Source organism: Neodiprion virginianus, chromosome 5, assembly GCF_021901495.1.
Source record: "Neodiprion virginianus isolate iyNeoVirg1 chromosome 5, iyNeoVirg1.1, whole genome shotgun sequence".
NCBI lineage: Eukaryota > Metazoa > Arthropoda > Insecta > Hymenoptera > Diprionidae > Neodiprion > Neodiprion virginianus.
The window spans coordinates 9,119,886-9,146,220 of record NC_060881.1 but is presented as its reverse complement, the minus strand read 5'-3'; the positions used below and the strand labels follow the sequence as shown (position 1 = coordinate 9,146,220).

General features: G+C 36.5%; 5 protein-coding genes across 11 annotated transcripts; 2 read left to right on the top strand and 3 right to left on the bottom strand.

Annotated features, from left to right (window-relative positions):
- The first annotated feature begins 10 nt into the window (after positions 1-10).
- LOC124306410 (tRNA (cytosine(72)-C(5))-methyltransferase NSUN6) lies at positions 11-3,220 on the top strand. The gene is made up of 7 exons (XM_046767098.1): positions 11-1,066; positions 1,319-1,441; positions 1,538-1,727; positions 1,847-2,009; positions 2,141-2,348; positions 2,443-2,736; positions 2,853-3,220. Exons 1-7 carry the CDS (start codon positions 944-946, stop codon positions 3,141-3,143), a joined length of 1,392 nt encoding a protein of 463 aa, XP_046623054.1. The 5' UTR covers positions 11-943; the 3' UTR covers positions 3,144-3,220.
- Positions 3,221-3,331: 111 nt separating this feature from the next.
- On the bottom strand, positions 3,332-7,163 carry LOC124304828 (uncharacterized). The gene is made up of 11 exons (XM_046763505.1): positions 7,072-7,163; positions 6,695-6,890; positions 6,423-6,623; positions 6,066-6,242; positions 5,693-5,981; positions 5,385-5,540; positions 4,711-4,972; positions 4,274-4,615; positions 3,940-4,168; positions 3,720-3,865; positions 3,332-3,645 (listed from the first exon to the last, which is right to left on the bottom strand). The coding sequence occupies exons 1-11, from the start codon at positions 7,101-7,103 to the stop codon at positions 3,504-3,506; spliced, it is 2,172 nt and encodes a 723-aa protein (XP_046619461.1). The 5' UTR covers positions 7,104-7,163; the 3' UTR covers positions 3,332-3,503.
- A 683-nt stretch (positions 7,164-7,846) lies between these two features.
- LOC124304569 (uncharacterized) lies at positions 7,847-8,720 on the bottom strand. The gene is made up of 3 exons (XM_046762966.1): positions 8,567-8,720; positions 8,356-8,477; positions 7,847-8,200 (listed from the first exon to the last, which is right to left on the bottom strand). The coding sequence occupies exons 1-3, from the start codon at positions 8,612-8,614 to the stop codon at positions 7,993-7,995; spliced, it is 378 nt and encodes a 125-aa protein (XP_046618922.1). The 5' UTR covers positions 8,615-8,720; the 3' UTR covers positions 7,847-7,992.
- Positions 8,721-11,237: 2,517 nt separating this feature from the next.
- LOC124304565 (serine-rich adhesin for platelets) lies at positions 11,238-20,456 on the bottom strand. 5 transcript variants are annotated; one of them, XM_046762961.1, is made up of 11 exons: positions 20,323-20,456; positions 19,482-19,582; positions 17,315-17,457; positions 16,953-17,193; positions 16,612-16,793; positions 16,346-16,485; positions 15,963-16,184; positions 15,772-15,854; positions 14,424-15,692; positions 13,209-14,261; positions 11,238-12,851 (listed from the first exon to the last, which is right to left on the bottom strand). In XM_046762961.1, the coding sequence occupies exons 2-11, from the start codon at positions 19,534-19,536 to the stop codon at positions 12,754-12,756; spliced, it is 3,486 nt and encodes a 1,161-aa protein (XP_046618917.1). In that variant the 5' UTR covers positions 19,537-19,582; positions 20,323-20,456; the 3' UTR covers positions 11,238-12,753. The 5 variants fall into 5 exon arrangements, with proteins under 5 accessions (XP_046618917.1, XP_046618914.1, XP_046618916.1 ...); XM_046762958.1 differs by having other exon boundaries at positions 13,209-15,692; positions 20,323-20,455; XM_046762960.1 differs by having other exon boundaries at positions 13,209-15,692; positions 15,963-16,181; positions 20,323-20,455.
- On the top strand, positions 20,179-25,253 carry LOC124304567 (general transcription factor IIH subunit 2). 3 transcript variants are annotated; one of them, XM_046762964.1, is made up of 8 exons: positions 20,179-20,215; positions 21,966-22,037; positions 22,507-22,708; positions 23,094-23,222; positions 23,462-23,635; positions 23,731-23,984; positions 24,145-24,394; positions 25,111-25,253. In XM_046762964.1, exons 2-8 carry the CDS (start codon positions 21,979-21,981, stop codon positions 25,249-25,251), a joined length of 1,209 nt encoding a protein of 402 aa, XP_046618920.1. In that variant the 5' UTR covers positions 20,179-20,215; positions 21,966-21,978; the 3' UTR covers positions 25,252-25,253. The 3 variants fall into 3 exon arrangements, with proteins under 3 accessions (XP_046618920.1, XP_046618921.1, XP_046618919.1); XM_046762965.1 differs by lacking the exon at positions 20,179-20,215 and adding an exon at positions 20,798-20,909; XM_046762963.1 differs by lacking the exon at positions 20,179-20,215 and adding an exon at positions 21,153-21,407.
- Positions 25,254-26,335: the final 1,082 nt, after the last annotated feature.

Genomic DNA, 26,335 nt, shown 5'->3' with positions numbered 1-26,335 from the left:
GTGGCGCTGACACGAGTGTTCGCGAAATCATCGACAAAAGAAAGCCGAAACTGGCCTAAGCCCTACAATTTATCCTTTGAAAATCGAACCTTGCAATAACACGTGCTCCAATGCGAACCAGGGGATGAGAATGGCAAATGAAATACTTCTACGAGTCAAATACCTCTTCTTCGCTGTATCATATCTCCTTTGTCATCTCCAAATATCTGTGTCTCATATTGAGTTTGTTATTTATCGTCAGCGAGTTCTTGGCGACCGATAACGGTGCAGCCAGCCTGTAGATGTGGGATGGCAACGAATTCGTTACATTTTAGCTTTTTGATGACCGATATAGTCATCAATCATTTCCAGTAAAGACCGGATTCCGGGTACAAGCACTGATCGCTATTCCTATGCAACCGATCTCGATTTTATTACAGATTTACGATTTTCGAAAAGATGCGACTAGATCAATATTATTCTTAATGGCGCGTATGAAAATTGTAAGGCCCTTTTGTTATATTATATCCCATAAGTACGAATAATTTCCGATGCAGTTATTCAATATCTAAACGATTTCTATATACCCCGCTAGAACACGATTTTAGATTCAAACTAACATCAAAACAAATATAATATAATCAATAACTCATGTCAGTGAGTAAATATCATTAAAAAGTTCTCCAACGAGCTTTGACAAACCACCTTTTATTGCATACGTTACACCATCAAGCAAGTGTCAGCATCTTTGCGTCAGATACAAATGTCAGATTGTGTTCAGATCCATGTGTAGCGACGTAAACTTTGGTGGGGGGTTCCCGGTTGTGCAAAGGAAAGGTTCATTTCCGGAGAATCACACGTGTTTGCAAACGATTCGACTATATCAAGACTATATGCATTTGTTTTTACCAAGGTTTTTAAGGAGAAAGGACAATTTTACACATACACATATCAAATCATCACGATGCCTTTATACTTATATCCAAAATCTCCTTTTAAACATAACAGTGAAATACGTGCCGAACTGCAAAATGAAATGCTTAGGTTAATTGGTCATGTCGATGATACGGTCTTCAACGATGTTCAGGTAATCATTACTCAACGTCGCCTTCCACCGATTTTATCGCAATTACCGTACTGTGGAATGAAAGAGAATTGTGGAATTACACACCCTTGACATCACTGTTTGATTAATTGACCTAATCGACTCTCTTGTCGACTTGTCCAAATTATGCGAATATGTTCAATGCAAGAAATTAACTCAACCACGAAAGTCATGAGTATGTTCTTACCATGCAAAAATTTTCACGCAATCGTGATGAATTAATAATTTCCTCAGGCTAGGTTGGATTGTTTGTGCTCCTGGCTCTGCAGTACTCCAAAAACCACAACTTTCAGAGTCAATAATTTAGTCGCAGATACTGAGACTGTTGTAAAAGAGATCACAAAGGAACTCTCTCAGGTAATATTTATCTTGATACTCAAATAAGTTTCGTCCTAACTCAATCTTCAATATCCTTTCAAGTTTTCATTTAAACGAACGACTTTGATTATTCAGATCGGACCAACTTTTGAGGTCCGTACAAATCGATATTTTCCTGAGTTAATCGTTATTAGCTGCTGTGATACTACTGTGGAGCTCAATTTCCAATATCTGCCCAAAGAAATTATTGTTGATTCGATATGCGGTACAGCAGTTCTGAGAGGTGCCCATGTATTTGCTCCTGGTGTTATGGGGATTCCGCAAGGTAAGAGAAGCTTCATTACTGCCTGAATTCAGAACCAAAAAAAAAAGACAACTAAGCAAAACGTGAGTGAGTTCATAAACTAAGCACCCGTAGGAAATGAAGTGGAACCCTTTGAACAGGCTTACAAGTTGGAGACACGGTGAGTGTCTATGCAGATTTGACTGGAGATTGTAAAAAAGGATTCAACAAACGCTATGTGAGTCCCTACAAAGTATTTCTTGGTAATGGTGTCTTGAGAATAACAAGAAATGCTTTGTTTGGCGCAACTGTAAAAAGTCCCAGGTATGATGTAAAATGGATAAAATTTTGTCACTGATGTACAATTCGCAGAAGAATGGTTATACGGTTTTTTTCTTCCAATTCAGAGAAACTGTTAGGGACCACTCACTTAGTATACCATAATGATATTACAGCGGGATCGCGGTATTCATGACAGATGTTGTGTCTCGTTTACCCAGTTTGAGCGACTCCGTGCTCTCTAAGGGTTCAGCATTACTGCAGAACTTACCATCTATAATTTGCAGTCGTGTTCTCAATCCATTGTCGGATGAAATTATTCTTGACATGTGCGCTGCTCCTGGCAATAAAACTACTCACATTTCTGACCTTATGAAAGGCTCGGTAATACATAATTTGTAGTAATTACGATATGCAAGCAAGAATGACGCTGTAATTGCTGTATCGAAATGGAGTTTCAATTATTTAATTCTTTCAGGGAATCATCGTAGCCTTAGAGAAGATAAAATCCAAAGTAGAACGAATGAGAATTCAATGCAATGAGTTCCGTGCTACAAATATTCAAATATTCTGTTTCGATTCAACAAAAGCTGTAAGTGAAGTGAAGGAGAAAATATTTTCCAACGGGCCTCCTTACAATGCGGAATCTTTCGATCGAATTCTACTTGATGTTCCTTGTAGCGCTCTAGGGCAAAGGCCTCAACTCACAAACCCAATTACAGTTGCACAAATCAATTCCTATGTACCTTTACAAAGGAAATTATTCTCTGCGGTTGGTTGAAGTTTATTTAGAACATTGAATAGAATAATAGAAATAATAGAATAATAGAATTAAAACGTTCAATAGAATATCTGTTACAATTATTAACAAAAACATTTCTATGATAGGCCGTTCAACTGCTCAAGTTTGGTGGAGTCTTGGTGTACAGTACTTGTACAATAACAGTAGGTGAGAACGAGGGTATTGTTTCTTGGGCATTGAGAACATATCCGTACTTGCGACTAGAATCAGTACGAAAAAATTTGTGTTCTCTTGGATTACCACACATTGGTGCATCAGGAATGGAGATCTCTGGACTGACCTCTGAAGAATCAAAAAATCTGTGTAGATTTGGAGTGGAAAGTGATAGTGTAGGATTTTTTATAGCGTGTTTTGTTAAAACAATTGCAGAAACTTGAATTAAACTACTGCTGACGTTATGTACTGATATACTTCTTAGTGCACTAAGTAAATAAATTTTCAATATTTTTGACTATCCAGGTAACCAAGTCCAGGCAACCAAGGTATCTGCAAAAAGTCAATTCCACTAGTTGCAATTGTCATTGCTTTTTCGCCGAGTAATTGCTATACAAGGTTTGCTTGCGTTAAGTGGATGTTTTGTTGACAATTTATATTTAGAAGAATTGCTCTAATTTTGATCACTTTGAGCAATTGCGGACACACGTTGTTTTGATACTGCTGGCAATACTTTGCAAGCGATACTGTCATTTCATTGTGAATAATGAGAATGCATAACAACTAACTTACTTTGAGGGACTTCAATTCTCAAAAATGTTGAAACTTCCTTCAGTGTAGGAATCTTCGTTTGTTACCACTGGTTGCAGAATATTAGCTTCCAGCTTTATTTCAGTAGGTATGAGCATTGCACCGTCATTACGGGAGTAACAATCGGCTTTGTACCTATTGATTTAATCAATTTATATTACACCGATATTGTAATCAATGCTGAGATTTACTCAAGATTCGTATAATACTTGTGCATAGGTGCAATTCGTATGAACCCCACAAGACGGCCATGAACTTCACTCGCACCATTTTGTATTGGAAATTGACCAATGTTCAGAGTAATTTGTAAAGACTGTTTCCCCTTAACTGGTATAACTAGTTCTGGCGGAGTTACCTAGTAAAAAATTATTCATTGCCGTTGAAACTTCCGTAAGTAATCTATGATACATAGCAAAATTTTTTCCTTACTCTGAACACACAATAGTCTGGGGTTCCATAGTAAGGTGTCATGGCGATTTCTAGATCAGTTTCTCTATCAACAGTTTGTTCACTCCAGTCGGTTGTTGTTAGTTCAGTTTCAGTAATGTACTCCACAGAATCCTCGTTACAATTATTTGTTCCAACACTAATTTCCAAATTACTGTCTGTATTCCGACAGAAAACCTTATTACGTGATGCAAGACTTTCATAACAGCATCTGTGCCAGGAAGAGATTAATATGGGTTGTTTACTATGTATGGCTTTTCAGTAAAAACTAGAAAACGTTTGGAATAGCTGTCCAGTTAAGAGATTGAATACATACGAAGTTTGAGTCCAAGGAGTTTCATCTTGGGATTGAAATAAGTTACTTTCAACCGTCACCGAACTTCTGAGACTATCACATTTGCCATAATCCAGTATATCTTGTTCTGACTTTTCTATCTCCGAATCGGAAGTCTTTATCAAGTCTGTACACGTTGGATTGGAAATTTCATTTGCAAGTGGGCTAAACATTTGCAAGGTGATGTTGAAAGGTATAGAATCCTTGGTCACCTCAGAGTCAATCACATAACTCTGCCAATTTATGGCGAGCATTACAGTGCTTGTATTTTCAACTATTATTCTTCGTGTTACTTTCTCGGTCTCAAAATTTACAGTTCCAAATCTATGGTCCAAAATTAATTTTTACCATGCGATTAATTACGTAGATTTAAACATAGATACAAGGGTGTAATAAATTATATAATTTATACTTGGTACCTCACTGTAGGTGTCTCATGTATTCCATTTTTACAGATAGGGTATGTTACAGGTGATCCAATAACTTCAATACAAACACCAAAGATATAATCAGGCAAGCCAGCAATAGATACCACAATTTCGTCAATGTAAACTCCCCAAGTGTCAGCGTAGACGTAAATGTCAACAGGAACTGTTTCGTAAGGAGCAAGAGGACCATCCGTAGGTTCTATTACCAAAACAATGCCTTGGACTGGTGGCTTAATGTCGTCCCAATAATTCTCTATTAAATTCAGATTTTTCCAGGAGTAAAAAATTATGTTATGATAAACAAGTATCTTACAATTTTGTGATCAACAAGTCAAGCGATGGTAAAGAATAACAAAAAATAAATACAAACATCTAAACTAGAATGGGTTCGTTTTAGGAAAGTTTTTGTCTCCTGATTTTGGAAGACCGGTTTTATGATGTTGAATACACAAAAAAATTATGAGAGTTTTTCTTGGTTTTACATTGATGAATAATGACGAACCTTATAATGAAACCTAATGCCAATAACTTTTTAACTCTTCACTGTTTGCTTAAAAGATTAAATATTGCAATGAAAGTTACGTATCATCCATCAATTTCAATGATGTAGAAAAAAAAAAAAATTTGACGCTCATATTCCAATGTTCTGACATATTATACATTACTTGATTTATGCCCCATTACAGTGGCATATGTAGAATTAATTACATCCTCTGGTTCCAATTCTTTCGTATGCTTAGTAGGGCCAAATTGTTTTGAAGATAGAGAAAATGTTGATGCAGCTGGAGTTTCATTGCGGATTACGAATGTTCTTTTTTCCACTAATGAATTACGTATTACAAGGATTACTAAAAGCAGTGTTCAAACATTTCACAACACAAATGAATGAAATAATCTTTCATGCTCTATTGATTTTGTATTGAAATTTCCGAAAACTAGAGAGTAATCGAAAAATTAGACATTGATATTTTACCTGTTCGTAAAGGCAAGTTAGTAAATTCTATTGCCAAAGGTTGCATAATGGGAGGAACAACTGTTTTATAAAAAGGGACTATGGGTTGTGGTTTACGTAGAGAAATAAATTCATCAGGTCTGTCGACCGTCCAAACGATGCCTTTCAACAAGCTTTCCCAGCTTCGCGGTTCGCATAAATCCTCGTTTTCGGATTCAGCAGTTAATGTAATGCTATTTTCAAGTTTCATTTCTTTAACAAATTTGTTTTGTGCTTCAGCACTCTCATTTTTCTGGAATATATTGTGATGGTTTTATAAATGTTGATGAAGTTATCAAATAATTAGCTGGCCTAAAATTCCAAACTAATAAAAAATTCTAATCATGAATCTTACATCAAGTTTTTGTTTCGGTGGAGATGGATTTTCAATAGACGGGACTAGTGATGTATTGTCGATATCTACATTTTCTGGGCCAACCGCAGTAGTTGCGATTACCTGTCCAGCATCCAAATTTATGTTCTTCAATTCCTGTTCCTCTTCAATTTTGGAATGTCGCTTCATTTTCAAGTTCTAAGCTAGACAAACCGATGATTTTAATTGTCTATTAACTGTTTTGCAACGTGCGTAAGCAATGGCTACACTGTACAATTTTGTATTTATAAACTGCAATGTTTGACGAATTATTAACTAGTTCCACTTTGAGATTCAACTAATATGAGATGTGTAATAAAGTCGAAAACTGCGACTTACGTTTAAATTAAGTGCAGATGTATGACCAGCCTTGTGCCACTCAACACGTATTGAATCAACACATGGAGATGGGATGGCGTTCGGTGGCGGTAAAAAAAGAAAAGTAACAAACAAGGCATCAATGGTACATTGAATTCCAAGCATAATGGGATCTTGGCGACCCCCGACAAAACACGGTATATACAAATCCTCAATTACCCCCTGGCAAAAGAGTACAAATAGTGATTCAACAAAAGAAATATTGTACGATAGATGTACGAAAGATATCTCACAGTGTTCGTCGGCAAGCAGATCACTTCGATCATAGCTGTGTCAGTTGGAGGAATCAAACCCTCCTTTGGATTGAAATATACTTCCATTCTACACCCATCTTTCTCTGGTGGTAGTCCCCAGGCATAGGACACAGGTTTACAGGTCAAATTTCGTAGCGTTAACAAGTATGTTTGCTTTATACCAACATATAATGATCTGTGACAAGTTATTTTTGTTACATTAACTGAAGTGATCATTTTTGTGAAACGTAGGACATACACCAACAGTTTTTAGTCGCTAGTACACCTTCAGATCACTATAATGTATTGCCCAATCATTTATTAATTTAAAAAAAGACATCCTACCGCCTATTACAACATAATATAATTAACACTACCTTTCAGGGATTAGAATTGCTGTATTCGACATTTGGTGATGAAAGTCAAGTGTAGGAACGGCTGGTGCAGCTGTATCTATTTCATGATTCTGCGCTATGCTAAGAGATGCATTCCAAAGAATGCCAGACTAAATTTAAAATTATAGACGATTAGGTCCATTAAAATGAACATTGGAAATTGCACACGCATAAGTAATGATCAAGAAGAGAAGATTAACGATTCTACGGTATAATATTTTATGTCTCTTACTTCTTTGCAATCATCAACGCACTTGACATCATTCATCCCATAAATCAATACATTGTCAGCCGCTGTGCCGAACTCTTCAAAAGTGTTTTGAATCGCACACACTGAACCTGAGGGTGAATAGTAATCTATATTCGTAATTTCCTCTGCAGCCTCCTCTGAGATACTGAAATATAAATCTTGGTGATCAAAAAACTTTTACAGCGACGTAATTTTGTCGTTGTGAATACTCAAGGGAAAAACGTCATTTTCAACAGAGAGACGTTCAGTATTTTAGTCACCTTATTTTACTATCCATTTTCTGCACAATACCAACATCTAAACCATCCTCTGGAAGGATACAGCATGCCCGGACCTCAACATCAGCGACTAAAATGTCCACAGTCTTGAATGTTTAATCATATATTAGTAGGTTTCTTTTCAACATTATTGGCAACTTACAATTGAACAGTTCCTGCGCTTTTCACGAGATTCTGTAATTCTGAAATTACAATTCTTTGGTATGGACGCCAAAGGTATATCCTCGATGTATAGCCTGAACCACAGTTATACGAGTGTTTTATAAAATAGATATTTAGGATCACTGCCATTCACATTAAAAAAAAGCCAATACAATATTGGATTATTAAAAATTTGTGAGGAAACTATCATTTCTGTTGAGTCTTCATGCCTTCTTACCGTAAAGTAGTACAATATTCACCAGGCTCCACATCATTCATCTGTACAACAACTTTGAAAAATGTTATTGAATTTGCATTCAGAGAACCCATGACTGGTTGAATAGTCAGGTTTTCCGTTGGTAGATGTGACCAGCTGTTCTTTGGATCAGATGTAGAACATATTGCTGACTGCTTTTCCCATCGATAGAACATTTCCATGTCACTTGAGAATATTCCAAAGTCAGAGTTTATTATTAGAAATTGCACGAATACTCTTTTCTAAATCCTTTTGCTGATAGCTTATGATTTTTTTATTATCATATTAGGTATTTAATAATTCAACAATAAACTATTTGATTCGTTTTTATTGCAACTCACCTATTATTTATAAGGAAAATAGGTTTCTCTAAAACATCACCTGAAACTATGCTAGCCATATTTAGACGGTAATCAACCGAAGTTACGTTGTTGTCTTCAGGGGAGCAACATATTTCCATATTCTGAAAGTATTTCCGTGATTAGAATCGTTATTGTCTCTTCAAGATTATTTACAATCTTGTTTTAATATCTCAATAGTACACTGACGTACATCCCCAAAGCGAATAAAGTCGGGGTCGTACCAGACCCCATCTCCCATGAGTTCTATCGGATGAACAGCATGATTGTCACAAAGTATATATAACTTATCGACCTAAAAAAATTATGAAGTACAATTATTATATGTAAATCACATAAATTTAAGAAGTTCCCAGAAAAACAAACTTGATATTTAATTCATCTAACTTGTTGCGAAATCCTATATTACGGTATAGATGATATTGTGTACTAATTACTTGCATGCCGTATGACTCAGGACAAAAATATGTACGAATATCTACGTATTCACCAGTTTTTAGTGTAAAATATACTGGCCATACAGCAAAAGGCGGTATAAGAATCATATTACAATCCATAATATCCTGAAACACATAATTTATTAATTAAACTTGTGAGAAAGAATGAAAAAAATAATTCAGTCCAATTAAAATTAACTTGCATCAAGATTCATTGTACACCAATCGATCTCACTCATGATAAAAAATTTTCCATCACCACCATCATTAACAAATTGTCTCGATATAATGGTTCGCTCGCCGATAAAGCACTTTCTACATTCAAAATTTGCTCCTAAGTTCAGGGTACATCTAACAAGTTTGCCGTTGTCATATTTTCCAATATTTGCACAAGTTCCAGTGAGCTAAATTGTAACAATGGTTTCTATTGAGTCACGGAAACGTAAATTTCTAACTGAAACGACCAAAGTTATAGGACCTGTTCCCTGGGTATTTTGAGCTTCTCTTCTTCGGTAATACTTAAGAAAGATGACCTATTTTGTTCTATATCCGTGGCGATGGATTGAGAACATGACGAAGATTGATACAAAGTTTTCACAACTTTTGGAAAGTATATATTCAGATTAGTTACATAGTTAAGGTTGAGGGCAAGCCTACTGTTTTTTGGTGACATGTGAAATTCAGAAAGAATACCTCTCAGCAGAGGCGGATCTCGATACCCATGCATTTTTATGCATACTGTTTTTCCTGGATATACGTTTATTATCAGAGATTCTTCTGGATCTTCGATAACATCACATCGAAATAGAACCGTTAACTTAATGTGCATGCCAGGTGCAATTTTTCGCGTTTTCATAGCTGCTGTGTTGAGGAGAACAGTAAATTTTGAATTAGGTAATCTTCTTTCAATTTTATACATGGCCGTAGAATTGCCGACATTTTTTAGCAGCACAATCTTCTAAAACAATACATATACAATTTTATTCCTCAGATTAACTCTGCCATTACTTTTATGAATGCATACCTTATACAGTTTATTGTACTGAAAATTGTGAAAAAGTAGTTCTTCTGGTTCCGCAATCAAAACTCTTTTGGTGTATTCTGATCTGATTATACTTCTTTTACGAACAGCCATCCTTGTGGTTGTCGATCTTTCTCGAGTTCTCACATTTCTGACAATCGTTCTTAGACAAATGAGTACAATCGCTATGTAACTATATTTTTAACTCGATAATCAGAGTTGAATTCGGATTGCTTTATATTTTTTGCATCCGTTCAACCACATATGTAATGAAATTAAACATGAATTCTTTAGTCAACAAATACCTTGATTTTTGCTCAATCTCAGTATCAAATCTGCTAACTTGAGACACGATTGTTGGCAATAATTTTTCATCTAATAATGAGTCTCTGCTGTTGTACAATCTTTTCTTCATACGGAGTCTATCTGTCTCATGCAGTCGAAAATCTATAATCAACCAACATAAAGAAATCTAAATATGTAGACCACATCGAAGAAGCATATAAAGAGGCCAAGAATATACTGAATAAGTTGAATCTTAGTTATCGTACTGGTTCGTCTTACTTATAAAAATCCTTGCAAATCAAGGTTTGTTCAATTCATCGTCATACACTTTGAACTTAAAATTGTACAATATTGTGAAAATTACAATAAACCTGTACAACACTCGTGAGTTGCAGGTAAGAGGTCATCTGATTGCAGAAGAGGATATTTTTTTACAATATCTGGATGTAAATCAATGTACAGTGGATGACGTTTCAAGCGTATTATTTCCATGGCTCTGTCGTTTGACATAATCCTCTCATCTCTGCACAGCTGATATCCTTGAGATTTCATTATCTGCATTTCAGCATACTCTATGTCATCGTGAATCCTTTTATGACGAACCATTTCCTATTTATAAAATGAAGGCAAGAAAAGATAAAGGAAACAATATTTTAACTGTCCTCAGAAAAATGTATTTAAAATAGAGTATTTTTCATTTCAAAACGAGTTAAACGTTTTCCGTTTACCGTCTGTATTTGCTCAGCCATTTCTTTCATCTCTGAATTTTGTCGGCATGACTTTGAGAGGTTCATTGACATTTGCCAAGTTGCAGCATTGACTTGAAATGTATTTTGAAAGATTTCTCGCACGAGACATCCCATTTCTGGAATAATATCATTCTCATTACATGGTATCAAAGGTAAGGGTTCCATATTGTCTAGATGATGACTTTCTGATTCAATGAGGAATAAACGGAAACATAATGACATCAGCTGTTTAGTCAAATCAATTCTGTATGAAGTCTTCTTTTGTTAAACGTATATTAGACCAGTGAATAAACTAGTTTTATAATAGATGATACACGAGCGATATTACGTAATTAGATACTTAAAAAAGTTGAAAACATCAGGGATATCGTATTAATTTTGTAGATATTGTTTATTTCAAAAAAAAAACAATTGCTATATAAAGATGTATTATGATAATATTATGTACAGAAGTCATGTAAGTAAAATACTAGGATCTTACATTTCATGGAAACTTGCAATCTTCCTGCATCCACACAATCCGTACATATGTACGTAAATACCGTAGTTACTATTAATATTTTATCGCATATTTGCAATCAATCAATTAGATGAAAAACTGGTTACTGTACGCTTAATCCAAATTTAACTGCATGAGACAGAACTGGATGTGACCATGACTTATGCGCACATATCAAAATACCAATAACTCCAACTTTATCATGTTGACCACATTAAAAAATGGGCCCGATCCTCAAACCTGCGCATAAGCACCTATTTGTATAGACATGACAAAAACCTTTATCATTAATACAGCAGTATTTAAAATTAATATATGTGTAACTTATATGTTCGACACAGTTTGTATTTGCTCAAAATATGTCAGAGAACGTATACAAGTAACGGCAGAGAATTTACAGAAGTGGACAAGGTGGACAAGGTGGACAAGTAAGGGATACCGAATAAGTAATGAGATGAAATTTTTCCGGTTAAGTAAAATGGGTAAGCTGTTCGATTCTGTTGTCAAGAACATTTCGAATAGGAAACTAACTGTGCGTTTCTGACCATGTAAAGCAGGATATGTGTTGTAAATGATTATTAAATAGCCGAAAAAGCCACGAGAAAGGAAGGAAATCTGTATACATGTGCACCAATGATGTTCTTGCTCACAAAATGAAAATGGAAAGAAAAAAATATCAATGAAAGGAAAGTCTAAAATATTACATGTTCTCAGTTAAATCAAGTTTAGGCGTACGGGACTAGTACATAGGTACAGTTGAAAATTGGTTTCATACCATTTTGATGTCACTACACCACATTTTTTGTACCGGTTTTCATCCAGTACAAAATATACAACCGAATGTGCTGCTGCGTTATTTACATGTTTACTAAATATACTCAAATTAATTATCCATCTAGGAAAATAATTTTCAAACGATGTTCAATATGATTAATATAAAATCCTAGTGTATACTTTACTAATCTAAAAATACAATGCTTCGCAAATCTATGGATATAGCGATAATAATAATATTAATTTTAAAATGTTATTTGCTCGACGGTAGATGCGGCTGTATGTTTATACATAAAAGACATAGAAACTCAAGAGTGAGCAAGTACCGTTACACATTGAGACATGAACTTCTAAAACATAATATCAATTAAATCTATAAGCCTAGATTGTCTTATTTGATACTTGTTTTTACAAAACTCCAACCACACAATCATTATTATACCTGTCTGGTCAACCGAAATGTCTATCATATTTTTACCATACGAAGTGAACGTATTTCTACATATGTACAACCCTTGCATGTTACCCTTTTGTTAACACAGATTCCAAGGCATAACACTGTACTGGGTTTAAAATTCTTCAACTCTTCACTTATGTCAATGTACGAAATTCCATTCACTTGTCCAGTTCTAAAGCTGCATACTGCTCTTCATCTACTTCAGTCATCATTAAATGTCCATCCGGCAATAATAGTACCACTCGGCGAGTGCCACCTGTGAACCACAACATATTTTAATCGTTTCACACTTGACTGTAAGTAATGATAAACTTTCAGAAAACTGTTTCTTAAAAATCATAAGTATTCATAGGTAGAATATGAAAATCCAAAAAAGCTTCTGTCATTGCTGGGTGCATCTGTCAAGCGTTTTGAATCTTACTTATTATAAAGACTGTACATTTTCATTTGAACATTACTATTCTTGTTGTACTGTACATAAGGTATGTGTTTGCAAATAATTATTGTAATACCATGCATATTTAATGAGTAGTAAGATCTTGAAGTAAAAGATAAACACCCGAATATGTTTTTACAACATGTAAAACGTCTTGTGACACCTAGAAATAATTACCTGGTGTAGGTTCATCAGCTTGTACGACTTGTGCAACAACCTGAGCTTGCCCATCAGCATCTTCCTGCCCTGCTGGAACAGCTGTGCCATTATTATCCATAATAGACATTACCATTTGACTATCAGAGGATTCAGCATCTCCTTCTTTGACGTAGAACTGAGGGGTGAGATTCACTTGATCCGGCATTAGTTGGGCAACAGCCTCAGCCACTGCGTGGTCTAATGTCAACACGGAACCATCATCACCTTGTTGCTCAGTCGTGACATAGACACACTGCTGTTCACCATCAGCACCTTGCGTAACCAGTAAGGTTTGACCGTCTTCACCTTGACTAGTCACTTGATAAACCACACCATCTTCACTGGTTATAGTTACCAAACCAGAGGTATCCTCAGCGACCTTTTTATCATCGTCAACTTTGGTGTCAGTCTTTTCATCAGTCGAAACCGGAGAAGCAGTAACAGAAGTCGACACTGTAGCTGCAGGTGAAGTTATAGCCATCGTAGAAATTACAGCAGCTGTGGTAGTTGGAGTTGTAGTCAATGACGTAACAGCCGGAATTTCGGTTACTGACGTTGATTCTGTCAGCGAAGTTGACGCAGAGGTAGTCATTGCCGTTACAGCGGGCGGAGCACTGTCATCCAGACAAGGAAGGTCTGGAGCAGCAGTTGCAGCAACAGCTACGTCCGATAAGTTAATTTGCGTTGCTTCGCTAGTCTGGACAATAGTGCCCGTCGTTCCACCTGGGCTCATCTCTACCCTCATAATGCCAGTTCCTTCGGTAAGAGAATCTAGCGACGGTAAAACCAGTTCAGCACTTGCTGTAGTTGTGGTTGTTGTTGTAGTAGTCGTATCGACTATGTCGCTTTTAGCGTCTGCAACAACAGCAGTTGTGGTGGTGGTTGTGCTGGTTGTAACAACCGCATCACTAGTAGCAACAGCAGCGACAGCAACGGTACCACTTGTAGTTTGCGGAGTTGCAGCTGGGGTAGGCTCAGGTGTTTGTTCGGCAGGCTGTTCCACCGGCTCTCCATCCGGACCCACGATGCGACCTGTCAGAGGACAGAGTGTGAAGGGACGGGGCGGGCTATCGGGTTCAATGGGAGGAATTGGCCCTGAATCAAGAGAAGGTTCGGGCTCACCGTCACTGCTACTCTCTTCAGAACCAACTTCGTGAAATTCCATATGCAAACCATCCCCGTCGGCGAGCTTACTTTCTTTCGGTTTGTTGGCACCAGGCGTTACGGACGCTGCTTCACCAGTTTTGCCTCTTCCACGTCCTGGAGTTCCGCGGGCACCGGCCAAGAGACCACGAACAGGTTTGTGCACTCCAGCTGCTTCCTGTGCTTTCTTCTTAGCCATCAATAATTTTTGCTGAGGTGAAAGCAGGGACTGTTGTTTAGCAAGCTGAGGCCTTGGTCCTTGTTTAGCTTGAGGACTGCCTACAGTTTTCTGCATCTGTTTTGGTTGGGCGCTAAGTACAGTGTACTTCGGCTTTACTTGCGTCATACCAGGACTAGGACTACTTGCGGATGTAGGGCTTTGCACGGCTCCAGTGGAGGGACGCTTCTGAAGGATTTGTCTACTTTGCTGTCCCTGTAATTGCTTGGGTGCTGGAGCTCTGACTGGAGTACGAAGTGTAGATCCCAATATACTAGTAGGTGTCGTACCTCGAAGTGGTGTTCTGGCTAGCAATGGGCGGTTAACGCCACGCTGTGCGGTTCCTAGGTTGCCTCGTATTCCAGCACTCATTCTGGGCTGCAATCCCATTGTTGGTAGGTTTGGCACAGCGGTAACAACATGGATTTGTTGTAGTTGGTTGACCTCAGGCTTTGGTTGAATCTTGATAGGCTCTTGTTTCTGTACCATTGTATTTACGGCCTTTGGAGAAGATCCTTTAGATACTATCTTCATTTGAGTTACGACTTGGCTACCATCGGGCTTTGAGACAACTTTCACTGGCGTTATAGTGGAAGTAGGTTGTCCAGCAGAAAGAACTTGTTTACGGACCACGCCAGAAGCGTCGCGATTTTGTACCATTAGGACACCTTGTGTAGTCGGGGATCCTTTAACGCCAAGCTTACCACTTGGTGATGAATCCAGTTTTATTATACCATCTTTCCTTGACATTACATAGACTCCAGATGTTAGGTTTGGCATTTGTTTCGGGTCAACTTTAACGACGCCTTTAGCACTGGCTACTAGGACTGGAGTTTGACCAGATTTTGGTGCCTCTGGTGACTGTAGGCCTAAAGAAGTTGCAAGATCAGTTCCTGAGACAACTGCACGATTTGATCCATTTGATTGTGCAGTTGCTCGATTGAACGCTCGCTGTATAACGTCACTACGGCCCATCGATTCATCTTCAGAGTCTCCTGACCAATCATCGTCACTACCGGTATCAGTTTTCATTCGTTTTGCATTAGCGCTGCTAGCTTCTTCTGAATCGCTATCCGAAAATGTATTGCGCCTCTTTCCTAGCACTGTAAAAACATTCTCGTCAAATTTTACACGTAATATGTATACATGACTGAAGGTATTCGGCTAACAATTGTGACTCACGTTCGCTCTCTTCATCTTTCATCGAACCGCACCACTGTCTGACTTGGTTCATAGCCTTGGACTTACTAGATCGCATAGGTCTCCTACAAATCAAATAAAAAGTTGTGAACTTTGTTGACACCATATTACATGACCTTCTGATGGTCAGTTTCAATGAGCAGAATAGAACTGTCGTAAACACAGACACTTACGTTGCTTGAGCAGCACTACTCGGCCCAGGTTTGCCAGATTCGGGCTTAGGAGTTGGTTTTTGTGCAGGCAGGGAAGGTCGAGCTGCGGCTGACTTTAGCGCAGCCGCTTGCTGCTGTGCTGCTTTGAGTTCTTTCTGCTTGGCGAGACTTCGCTCAAACTCATCAAGAAGATGTTTACATGCTTCCATATTCTCCGCTGGTTCCCACGTGGTTTGCTCACTACAACAATTTTGAAACGATTGACTGTATAAACAATTGAATACCTTCGTATAAAACGAAAATAAGTCAATTAAATCTGACAATTCATAGGGCAATAAAGTAGATAATTTAGTAGTACAAAAACTTGATAAATCTCCACATGTCTCATTTTAGTAACAACTTACTGTGGAAATCCTTCCCATTTCAGCAAATATTCGAAGCATTTTTTCTTTGGATTAAATCGTTTGGCCAAAATTCTTTCAACGACATATTCTTCATCGCTTGAATCGCCATCCTCTTCACCAGGCAGCTTAGCAGGTTTCATCTATAATGTGTAGGTCATAAATAATCGTGTCACAGTTCAGTTCAGTCAACTTTCTCCAGGAGGGTCAGAACTATTTCAATCCTCGAATTATAAATTCATCTCATTCACTCCGTATTTCTCTCTTACCTTACGCTTTATTGACGGCTTTAACTGAGGTACCTCTTTCTTCTCTTGCTCACCCACAATCTGTTCAGAAACCTTCACCAAAGTTTTTGTCTCAATTGGTTTGGCAACTTCCTTCTTAGACTCTGCCACTTCGTCAGGTTGCCCATTCCGAATTACTTTGCGAACTATCATTCGCTTTACTCCTGATTGTACAAATTCATTTCAATATTATCACCCTCACTATGCAACAATATTATTGGGGAATTTTTTTCCAAGATATACTCAAAAGATTAAAGTTTTAAGATAATTCGCATAAATGAAATAAAGACATATATGTTTATATTGTAAATCGTTATAATTACCTTCAGGATTAACAGTAGTCTGTTGACGCACGGATACTTCTTGCATTTTAGCATTGCTGATTTTCGTAAATGTTTGGATAGTTTTTCCAGCTGCGATCCAAGAATCTCTAATGTGAGTATCCATTTTACACCATTTCTGATACAATTTCCATGAATTGGCCGCATCCCTGTCGGTGCCTTCCTGCTGTATTTGTGAATCCTTCCAAAGGAGGAATGCCCATACTTGTGCCTTTTGTTCATTCTGTAAAGTTTATCATTTTCGTTTTTTTTTTTATTCTAAAAATTAGGATTCAATAATATACAGTTTATTTAATAGCGAAGTTATTAACAGATATAGTGTTTTGATAGACTTGAATACTAACGTTACTATTTTCACGAAAATGTGACACTTTGGAGCATGCCCCTTCGGTAGTGCGATGCTCCTGGAATTCTTCGATAAAGTGAAACACAGAATGACATTGACCGCAGACTAGTACGTCGAGCTTTCCCATTTCCTCTTGCGCCACTGAATAAAATGGCAATCGATTAAGTCAAATACTTTACAATGTCTAGGCTTTACGAGTTTTTGAAAGAAAAAATATTGGGTATAGGATTTATATTCCGTACACTATGATGACAAAGGAAATGGAACCAGTAGAATACCAAAATATTGGTACAAAGTCTGAAAAATTACAGTGGAAGATGAATCTATGTTTCTTTCTATCGTCTTAAATGGAATCTTTACTAAGGTGGTCCGTATTTAGGGATTAGTCGAATTTATTATACGTCATCTCCCAAATCGGCTCCAAATAGTTTAAAAACAACATGCTTTTTTCTTTAGATTTTCATCTCACTCTCACAGGCAGGAGTTAGAGTTGAGATAAAAGTCTAAAAAAGTTGAGGTACTGTTTTTAAATTATTTGGAAGTGATTTGAAAGGGGCAACTGATAGGAAATTCGTCCAAGGCCTGAATAAGGGTCACCTTAATCTTTACAAGGGAAAAAAAGGAGTATTTATCGGAATGTGGTATGTAAGTAGTGACGATTTGATTGATGAAATGTTTATGCTATAAGTAAATGTAGATCATCTCTACACTGGAAAACCAGGTATATAGCCTAAATGAACCTGTTTGACATAGGAATGTGGGTAACGATTGATCAGGGATATAAATCTCAGTCAAGTATACATTGTAGAAAAGATTCAAACGAGGTATAAACACAAGGATCTTATTGACAATTCAATTTCAGGTATAAATTTTAACCATTGAAATATAAAAATTTTATAGTAGAAAGTATTATATTTTTCCATATATAAAATTGCGAAAACCATGTTTTGACAGCATTAGAAAAATCTTGTGGTTAAATCTACAAAGGCGCATACTCAGTTTTGAACCAAAATTACAGTACCAAATACCATTACAGTGTATTCAACATCGATTGAAATTGATAAATTGGTTAAAGGAAATATAGCACAGCTGTAGAAAATTCGATACAATTTATATCTTTTGAATAATGAATTTTGATTGTATAAACAGGTCTTGTGATAGATAACGTATCTCAGAAAAGTGAAGTATCTGACTTCGATTTGACAAAGTAACTCGTAAAATTTATTGCATGTTCTTTCAAATAAAAAATATCTACTATTATTTTTAGTGCATGAGTCCTGAAACCACTATTCTTAGTTTCAATTTACAACTTTCACATCGAGTGAATGCTGCACTAAACATCAACAAGCTGTCAAACAAGATGATTTTTGAATCAACGGAATTATTGTTATTAGCTAATTGTAAGTCGGGTATATTTGGTGAATTTTTTCATGGAGTTTTAAAATTGATCCTATATATTACATTAGACTCGTCAAGTTTGTTGTGTATTCCTGGAAATATTGGGGTGTTGGAAAATTATAAAATTTTTTTTTTAGTCTTACTATTGTGATTGCGATAAGACATCCCAAATATCAAGTTTTTGGGAAGCCTTTTCGATTAAATGTATTCGAGTAAAAACTGACCCTTTCAGCCACAAGCATCAAAACAATTAAAAGAATGGAGATATTTATCAATAATCAGTTATCCGAAACTGAACGTAAAATTGCTAAACTTATATATGGCTGAAATTAGTAACTTTAACATACAACGAGATGTTGAAACCAGAACTACTTGGTATTTTACTAGAAACTAAGCAACTAAAGTTGCAAAATAACAAATTTTTGAAAAATTCATGATTACAATACCATTACGAACTTGAATCTGATAAACTTATTGGGATTGAAATGGAATTAAACCTCAGAAAAAAGTAATTAGAAACCCAGTCTCATTGATATTGTAGAAACAACTGAACTTTACTCGAATTGCTTTAAAGTGAGCCTACCTGGTTGCATCAAGAATAGCGAGTTGCCTCAAGAATAGTGAGTTGCCTCAAGAAGAGCGGAAAGTGAATTGCTGCGAGCCTTGTACGTTATAGAATACCGGAGCACCAGGTTCTTGAAAATGATGTACCACCGTGCTGCCTGGTCTATTATGTGTATGCGTGTATAAATGAAAGTTAGAGTTACCTTTGATCGCAGCAGGATTTTTGTTTATGGCTGCAGGGCCATCACCTCCCTCCATCTTGCTGCGACTAGTGTCTTTGAATCTTCTTGCGGACGATTATTTTCTAGAATAAATTCTTGGTTTAACAAATAGAGATGAAGATTTTTATCTCGTCGTTGTAACACTGCTAGCAAAATTTTATTTTTGATAAGAACAAGGGAACAAGTAATTGTCCGTGTATAACATATATTGTTGAAAATCATAATATCTTGATAAATTTATACTTTGCAGCTAGTGTATGTGCTCGGAAAAAAAATACGGAATGTCGCCGCATTCGGATACACAATTGGTTAAAATGAAACCAAAACAGTGTGAAAAATGTGCTAGGCATAATGGGGTTTGAACGAAATCCGACATTCCCGCATAAAAGTGGTCAAGGAGGTTGGGGAGCGTGGTAGAGTCGAATGAACGCGACAACCAGTGGCGTAAAATTTCGCTGGATTTTTATGATATCAGAGCCGAGGAGAATAAATACCCGGTTGTAAAGCGTGGGTCTTTCGGGCCTATTGAACGGCGTTGTTTGAGCGCACGATGTTTTAATAGAATCTGTAATCCGAGGTTAAATTCGATGATTTTAATCGGGATGCCATTGCCGCCGCTGCAGCAACACACGACTATGAATTTCTACAGTCCGTCCACCGTCCACGAGCAAGCCGATCCTCGTCAAGATGGCTCTTCCACCATAAAAACTATCGCGGTAATCAGGGAATCACTTCCCCTCTTGACAAATATATGTTTTCGAACACACTTGTCCGATAAATGATGAATGTCGATTGGGGGATTTTTTATTTGAGAAAAACTTACGCGCGTTAATTAAATACGATCCGGCGTATAATAATCGTATGTTGAAGCTACGATATTATAGAAAATTCCCGTCAATCCTCAGGACAAAAACAGCGATCGCGTCTGGCGACGGTGGCGCCAAACGCTATATCGCTCACCCGCCACGGCGGCACAATAATTTTGGCGGGAATGTATTCCTTCTTTGTTTGAAAGCACGACTACGAAATTTGGAGAATTTTTTCGGGCGTATACGCAACTCAAAGTATTTACCGCGACGTTTATAACGTGAAAAAATTCATCGCTCAATGTACAAGAGCTTATTTTATTCGGCATTCGAAGAAACTCGTTTGAATCTCCCGCTGGTGAAGCCGGATCCGCAAGTGCGTAGTCCAAGTACATAAGTTGATAATTTCGATTTGCTAGAATCTTGATTGGAATATTCGAGTTTGCGCTTTGAAAATCAATAGCCGTTGAAATTTATTTTTTAAGAATTATTTTTCACATCGTTCGTGGTTCAACCACTGAATAATCCCAGTATATTTAGTCAATAAAATCGCTCTGTCCAAAAGATACGCACACATTACGTAGTACTTAAATTATCTCGATAGGTATGTACAAGCTGGATGATATGATATGTCTATACATGTAATTACCAAAATGTTATTGTTTTACTCCACGTCCCGGCATTTCAAAAATAAACATCTATTGCGAGAAATTAAGTATTTGACTACACTTTCGCGCCAGTTCAACGCATCGTATCTGGCGTCGGTTATCCGTTATTATTGTTGTTATTAAGGTGTGTTATTGTTATTATCACTGTTATCACCCATTTCTTACCATAAACCAGGGAGTACACCTAAAATGAATAAAACAATCTTTCAAGAATTTTTTCACCGCCATATTGGCATGCCTTGCGATATAAACAAATATAACCTTCGTTTACTACTAACCAAAGTTGCTAATAATGTCTCTGATCACATTTGTTCTTTTATTGTGTAATGCACAGAGTAAATAAAGTGAAATAAAGGCTTCGATCGCTTCCGATTTACGAAAACGACATTATTATTTGGGAAATAAATTACGATCCGTCCATTTCCTACGTTATAGTACGAAAATTTTTCCAACCTTCGAATTAACCTCATAGCTCCGAAATTTACTTGATTCGCGCTAACCTGCGCGCTAATGCTTACTTATTTTTCACAGCATCTTGTTTAATATTTAGAATAAATCAAGGACAGGTAGAGAATTGAAATCTTCATCAAAACCTCAAATGCCATAAAATTTGAGGTTATCAAACACACATGAGTCGGTGTGACAATTCTTTTATTGATATTTTTTCAAATGCAGATGAAGTCATCATCAAAATTTATCAAATCAGGTTCAACACATCATTTCTATCGAAATTAATACACGTCAGTGGACTAAGTTCGTCAAAGATTTTTTACCTCCAAGTCTACGATACTTTTTGATTTGTCAATTCGATTACAAAATCTTGTGTACATTTCTTCATTTTTGAGCTGAGGCGAGCATTTGTGTAGAAAGTAAGGAAGCTTATGCGTAATCAATATCCGAGCTGTAAGATTGATTTGAATATGGATAAAAATCTTATTATTCTTACATTAACTAAATTAATTGCAATCTACATCAACCACCTTACATGTTAGATTTATCCAAACCATGGCTGACGAGGATGACGGAAAGGAATATCGGTGGGAAACAGGATATGAGAAAACATGGTACGCTATTCAGAACCCTGATTAATTTTTATCGATAATTGTCTGATTAAGATGTCAGTAATTGCTTAGCAACCAAATTAAGACCTTTACTCAATGAATTTACCGTGCCTGCAGTCACCAAACATTAAAAAAGACTGCACCTGAGGTTCGAATTGATTGAGATTGAAAATTTACAATGTTAATAATACTGAATTTCCATAATGAGCAGATGTGGATCAATACAATAATTAGCCTAAGATTTACATACATATTTTAGGCTTACGCATAATTTACCAGGTTTCACTCATCCTCCAAAAACTCTCTATTATAACTTGATATTAACAGCGACTTGAATTTACAATTATGCTTAATTAATCAGAAATTCACAGCCAAATCAACCAATTTAAAGATCAAACCATTTTTTCTTTGGTAAATTGGCTAATTTTTTTACATGCAAGCATATTAGTACTGTATATCTACCATTTTTCAGGGAGGCGATCAAGGAAGACGACGATGGCTTGTTGGAAGGGGCGGTGGCAGACATTATTCAAAGAGCGAAGAGGAAACGTCAGTCGGAAAGACATGGCGGTGCAAGGCTGGGAATGATGAGACATCTTTACATTGTTCTAGACTGTTCCGAAGCTATGTCTAATCAGGATTTGAAACCAACGAGATTACGATGTTCTATAAAAGTAGGTTTACATGAGCGTAACTATCTTGAAAAACCAACAGTAGTCTGGCAGTTTTATTGTTTGGGAAGGTTCAGTTAAAATCTACATCATTCTCCTCAGTATGCATAATCCACATTTTCTTCATCAGTCATGTCGAGCTTCAACATTCAATTTGTACTTGATGAATTTGTTCAATAACTCTAAATCATTTTCGAAAAAAAAAAAAAAAATTTTTTTTACACCTGCTACAATAATGAGAATTTAAGTAGCGTAAGTTTGAAGTTTTCGTATGCCACAGCAAGTTGATATATTTTGGACTTTGCAGACAGAAAATACTTGTGAAAATTAGTTTCGAGTGTGAAAAGTCAAGGAATTTTATTTAATTGAAAGAAAAATTTTATTTCAGCTTTTGGAAGATTTCATTGATGAATTCTTTGATCAAAATCCTATAAGTCAATTAGGTTTGATAATAACGAGAAATAAACGGGCTGAGAAATTGAGCGAACTTGCCGGAAACCCAAAGAAACACATCAAGGTATCGCACTGTACTTAAATATCATTTGAATCTTCAAGAATCTCTAATCACTTGTTCTTCTATTATTAACGATCATATAGCCCCCACAATAGTGGAGATTTTCTGATGGAAAGCATTTTACAGTGTGTGGATTTCGTCCATTCAAATCAGAGTCTCTTTATTAGGTTTATATCAATGTCGATCAACTTTTTTCCTGAACTTTATTGTCACCTTAGCAAACTTACCTTTTTCTATCTCAGGAATTGAAGGGCTTGCATCTTACAGCTCTGACGGGTGAACCATCGATTCAAAACTCTCTAGAACTGGCACTAAAATCCCTGAAATTGCTGCCGTCGCATGCAAGTAGGGAAATTCTTGTGCTGATGGGTTCGCTAACTACCTGTGACCCAGGGGATATTAACACTACGATTGAAGTACGTCATGGTATTATAATTTGTGATATTGTAGGGCATTTTTTAAAAACAATGCTCGTGATGTTCTCATAATCAGCTTACAATTCTACTTACAGATTTTGAAATCTGAAGGAGTGCGCTGTAGTGTGATAGGATTAGCTGCTGAATTGCATATCTGTAAACGTTTGGCTACCGCGACTGGTGGCGATCACGGAGTTGTTTTGGACGACAAGCATTTCAAAGAACAATTGAGCATTCATGTAGATCCACCAGCAGCTGCTACCAGATTAGACTCGGCTCTGGTGAAGATGGGTTTCCCTCATCATGCATTGCATTCAACTACTGAAACCCCAATGACGATGTGCATGTGGCAAGTAGTATTTGTTGTAATTCTTGAAGACTACTCCACAGTCAAAATAAGTTTCTTTGATCATTACTAATACTATTCTTATTATGTTATTATTTAAACAACGGTATTATGTACCTGTATTATGATTGTTTCAATTTTTATTTTCTATTCCTTCATTCAGCCACGTTGAAAGTTCAGAAGAAGACAGTAAACTTGTGACGACTGGATACTTATGTCCACAATGTCTGAGTAAACATTGCGAATTACCGGTCGAATGTCGAGCATGTGGACTGACCCTTGTATCAGCTCCACATTTGGCTCGTTCTTATCACCATTTATTTCCGGTTGAAAACTATAAAGAAGTAACTTACGAAGGTTCTCCTTCTATATGCTACGGGTGTAGAAGAGTCCTTACTCAATTAGACAAGAAGGTGAGTTACAATCGATTGCAGGTTTCACAATAGTTTTCTTATTTCCCTAAAAGTACCCTGTAAGCCCTCTAAGCCTGAAGGTTTTCTCTAAATGTACTTTTAAGCACACCATTTGCCCCTCAAAACCACCTATTTTGGGCAGCTTGTCCTGTTCTTTTAATTTTTATTAGCATTTCACTAGCTGGTTACGTCCAAATTTTTAACTAAGTGCACAGGTTTCAATCACGAAAAAGAGAATAAGAGCCGTGTTCAACATGCAATTTCTATTAAAAACATGCCAAAACATTTTGGTTTCAAACAAAAATACAGAAATGGCATAACATCTACGAAATCGCTATAGTAATACTTCGATTTCATGTCATATCTTTACTTTTCTGAAAAAGCAAAATGTTCTAGCATATTTTTATTCTGACTTGTAAGTCGAATGTGGCTGTTATGCTTTTTTCGCATTGAAGATCTGTGGACTTTGATATTTGAATATATCTAAGTCCACATCGAAATTAAATATAACATCTGCGCAAAGATTTTACAATCCTAACAACCACCTATTTTCATAAACCATCCCCTATTTTCCCCTAAATTATCCGTGTTGAGCGCTATGAAATGTAGGATTGGCAAAATTATTCATTATATAGGTATATAAATGTCGTATTTTACTTCATGGAGATGTTCATTCTGATACTTGAAACTCAAAAGCTATGGTTTTATTGTTTCAGGTATACATGTGCGGTAAATGCCAGCAAGGCTTTTGTTTGGACTGTGAAATTTTTATTCACGAAACACTCCACACCTGTCCTGGATGTGCAACGAATCCTGATACGTTTCAGATATCTTCAGAGAAGATTTCAATCAATTAGAGCAAAAAAGTAAATGTGTTGACCCACATCGATACTTGGTTTTTATACTTACCAGACTTAATTTATCCTTAGACTTAAGCGAACTGATAAAATAAAAATGAAAAAAACCTTACATTTTTACAGTTTTGATTAAAAAATAATCCATAGTATTGCTTATACTTTAGTATTTACTTTGAAGTACTCAGTTAATTTCTAGCAGGGCACTGGTCCGTAGAATGCGATTGAGAGCTCTTCAATGCACATTTTGATTGATCCTTTGTCAGCTGTAAACACGACAATTGCATTGCGCAATGAGCTCGAACACGCGTTCAATAACAGAGGTTCCGACCTTGCGAGCAATGGAGCTGGTGAACTAATCACGAGTTGGTTTCGCGGAGAATTCATGACTTGAAATCCTCTTTTTCATTCTTGCTGAATATCGCCATTACTCACGTTGGAAGAATGTAACAAACTTAATTTTTCAAAGCATTAAACATCTTGTTTCAAGGTTTAACTCTCCGCGAGTGGCTTCCGTTGGGTTTTACATGGATGTAATCATATTGGCAACGCATTGCAAAACATTCGCGCAATGTTTGTTGATCAGGAAATTCTTGAACTGTTAAAGTACCAAGAAATGCTGCTGACATCGATCGTGCCTATAGTATGATTCCAAGGTTAACCATCCAGAAACAAGAATTTACCTAGTTTTTTGTTAAACTGCCATTCTGAAACTTTTAACTTCCTATTTGCTTTCGAGTCAAATATTTCAGGTTTTATTCCACACGTTCGTTACAACGAAAAATAAATCAAACGTCATCTCGAAATTTTATTTCCAAGAAAGCTTAAAAGTCTCAAAACTGAATCTGTGGAATAAATAATAATACAAGTCGTTTAACGCGTATAGCGAAAAAGGATGAACCATAAATTTTTTTTAAGATTAGCTGTCAGTAAAATGGTTTTTAATATTAGGGAAACAAAAAAATATACCAACATAAAGACTATTAGAAAAATATTCTATCTTTACATGAGTTTGTATGTGAGAATTCGTGAATTTGTGATACCATCTTTTGATGACATTAAGTTAAAGTTTCTGCAGCTGGATTTT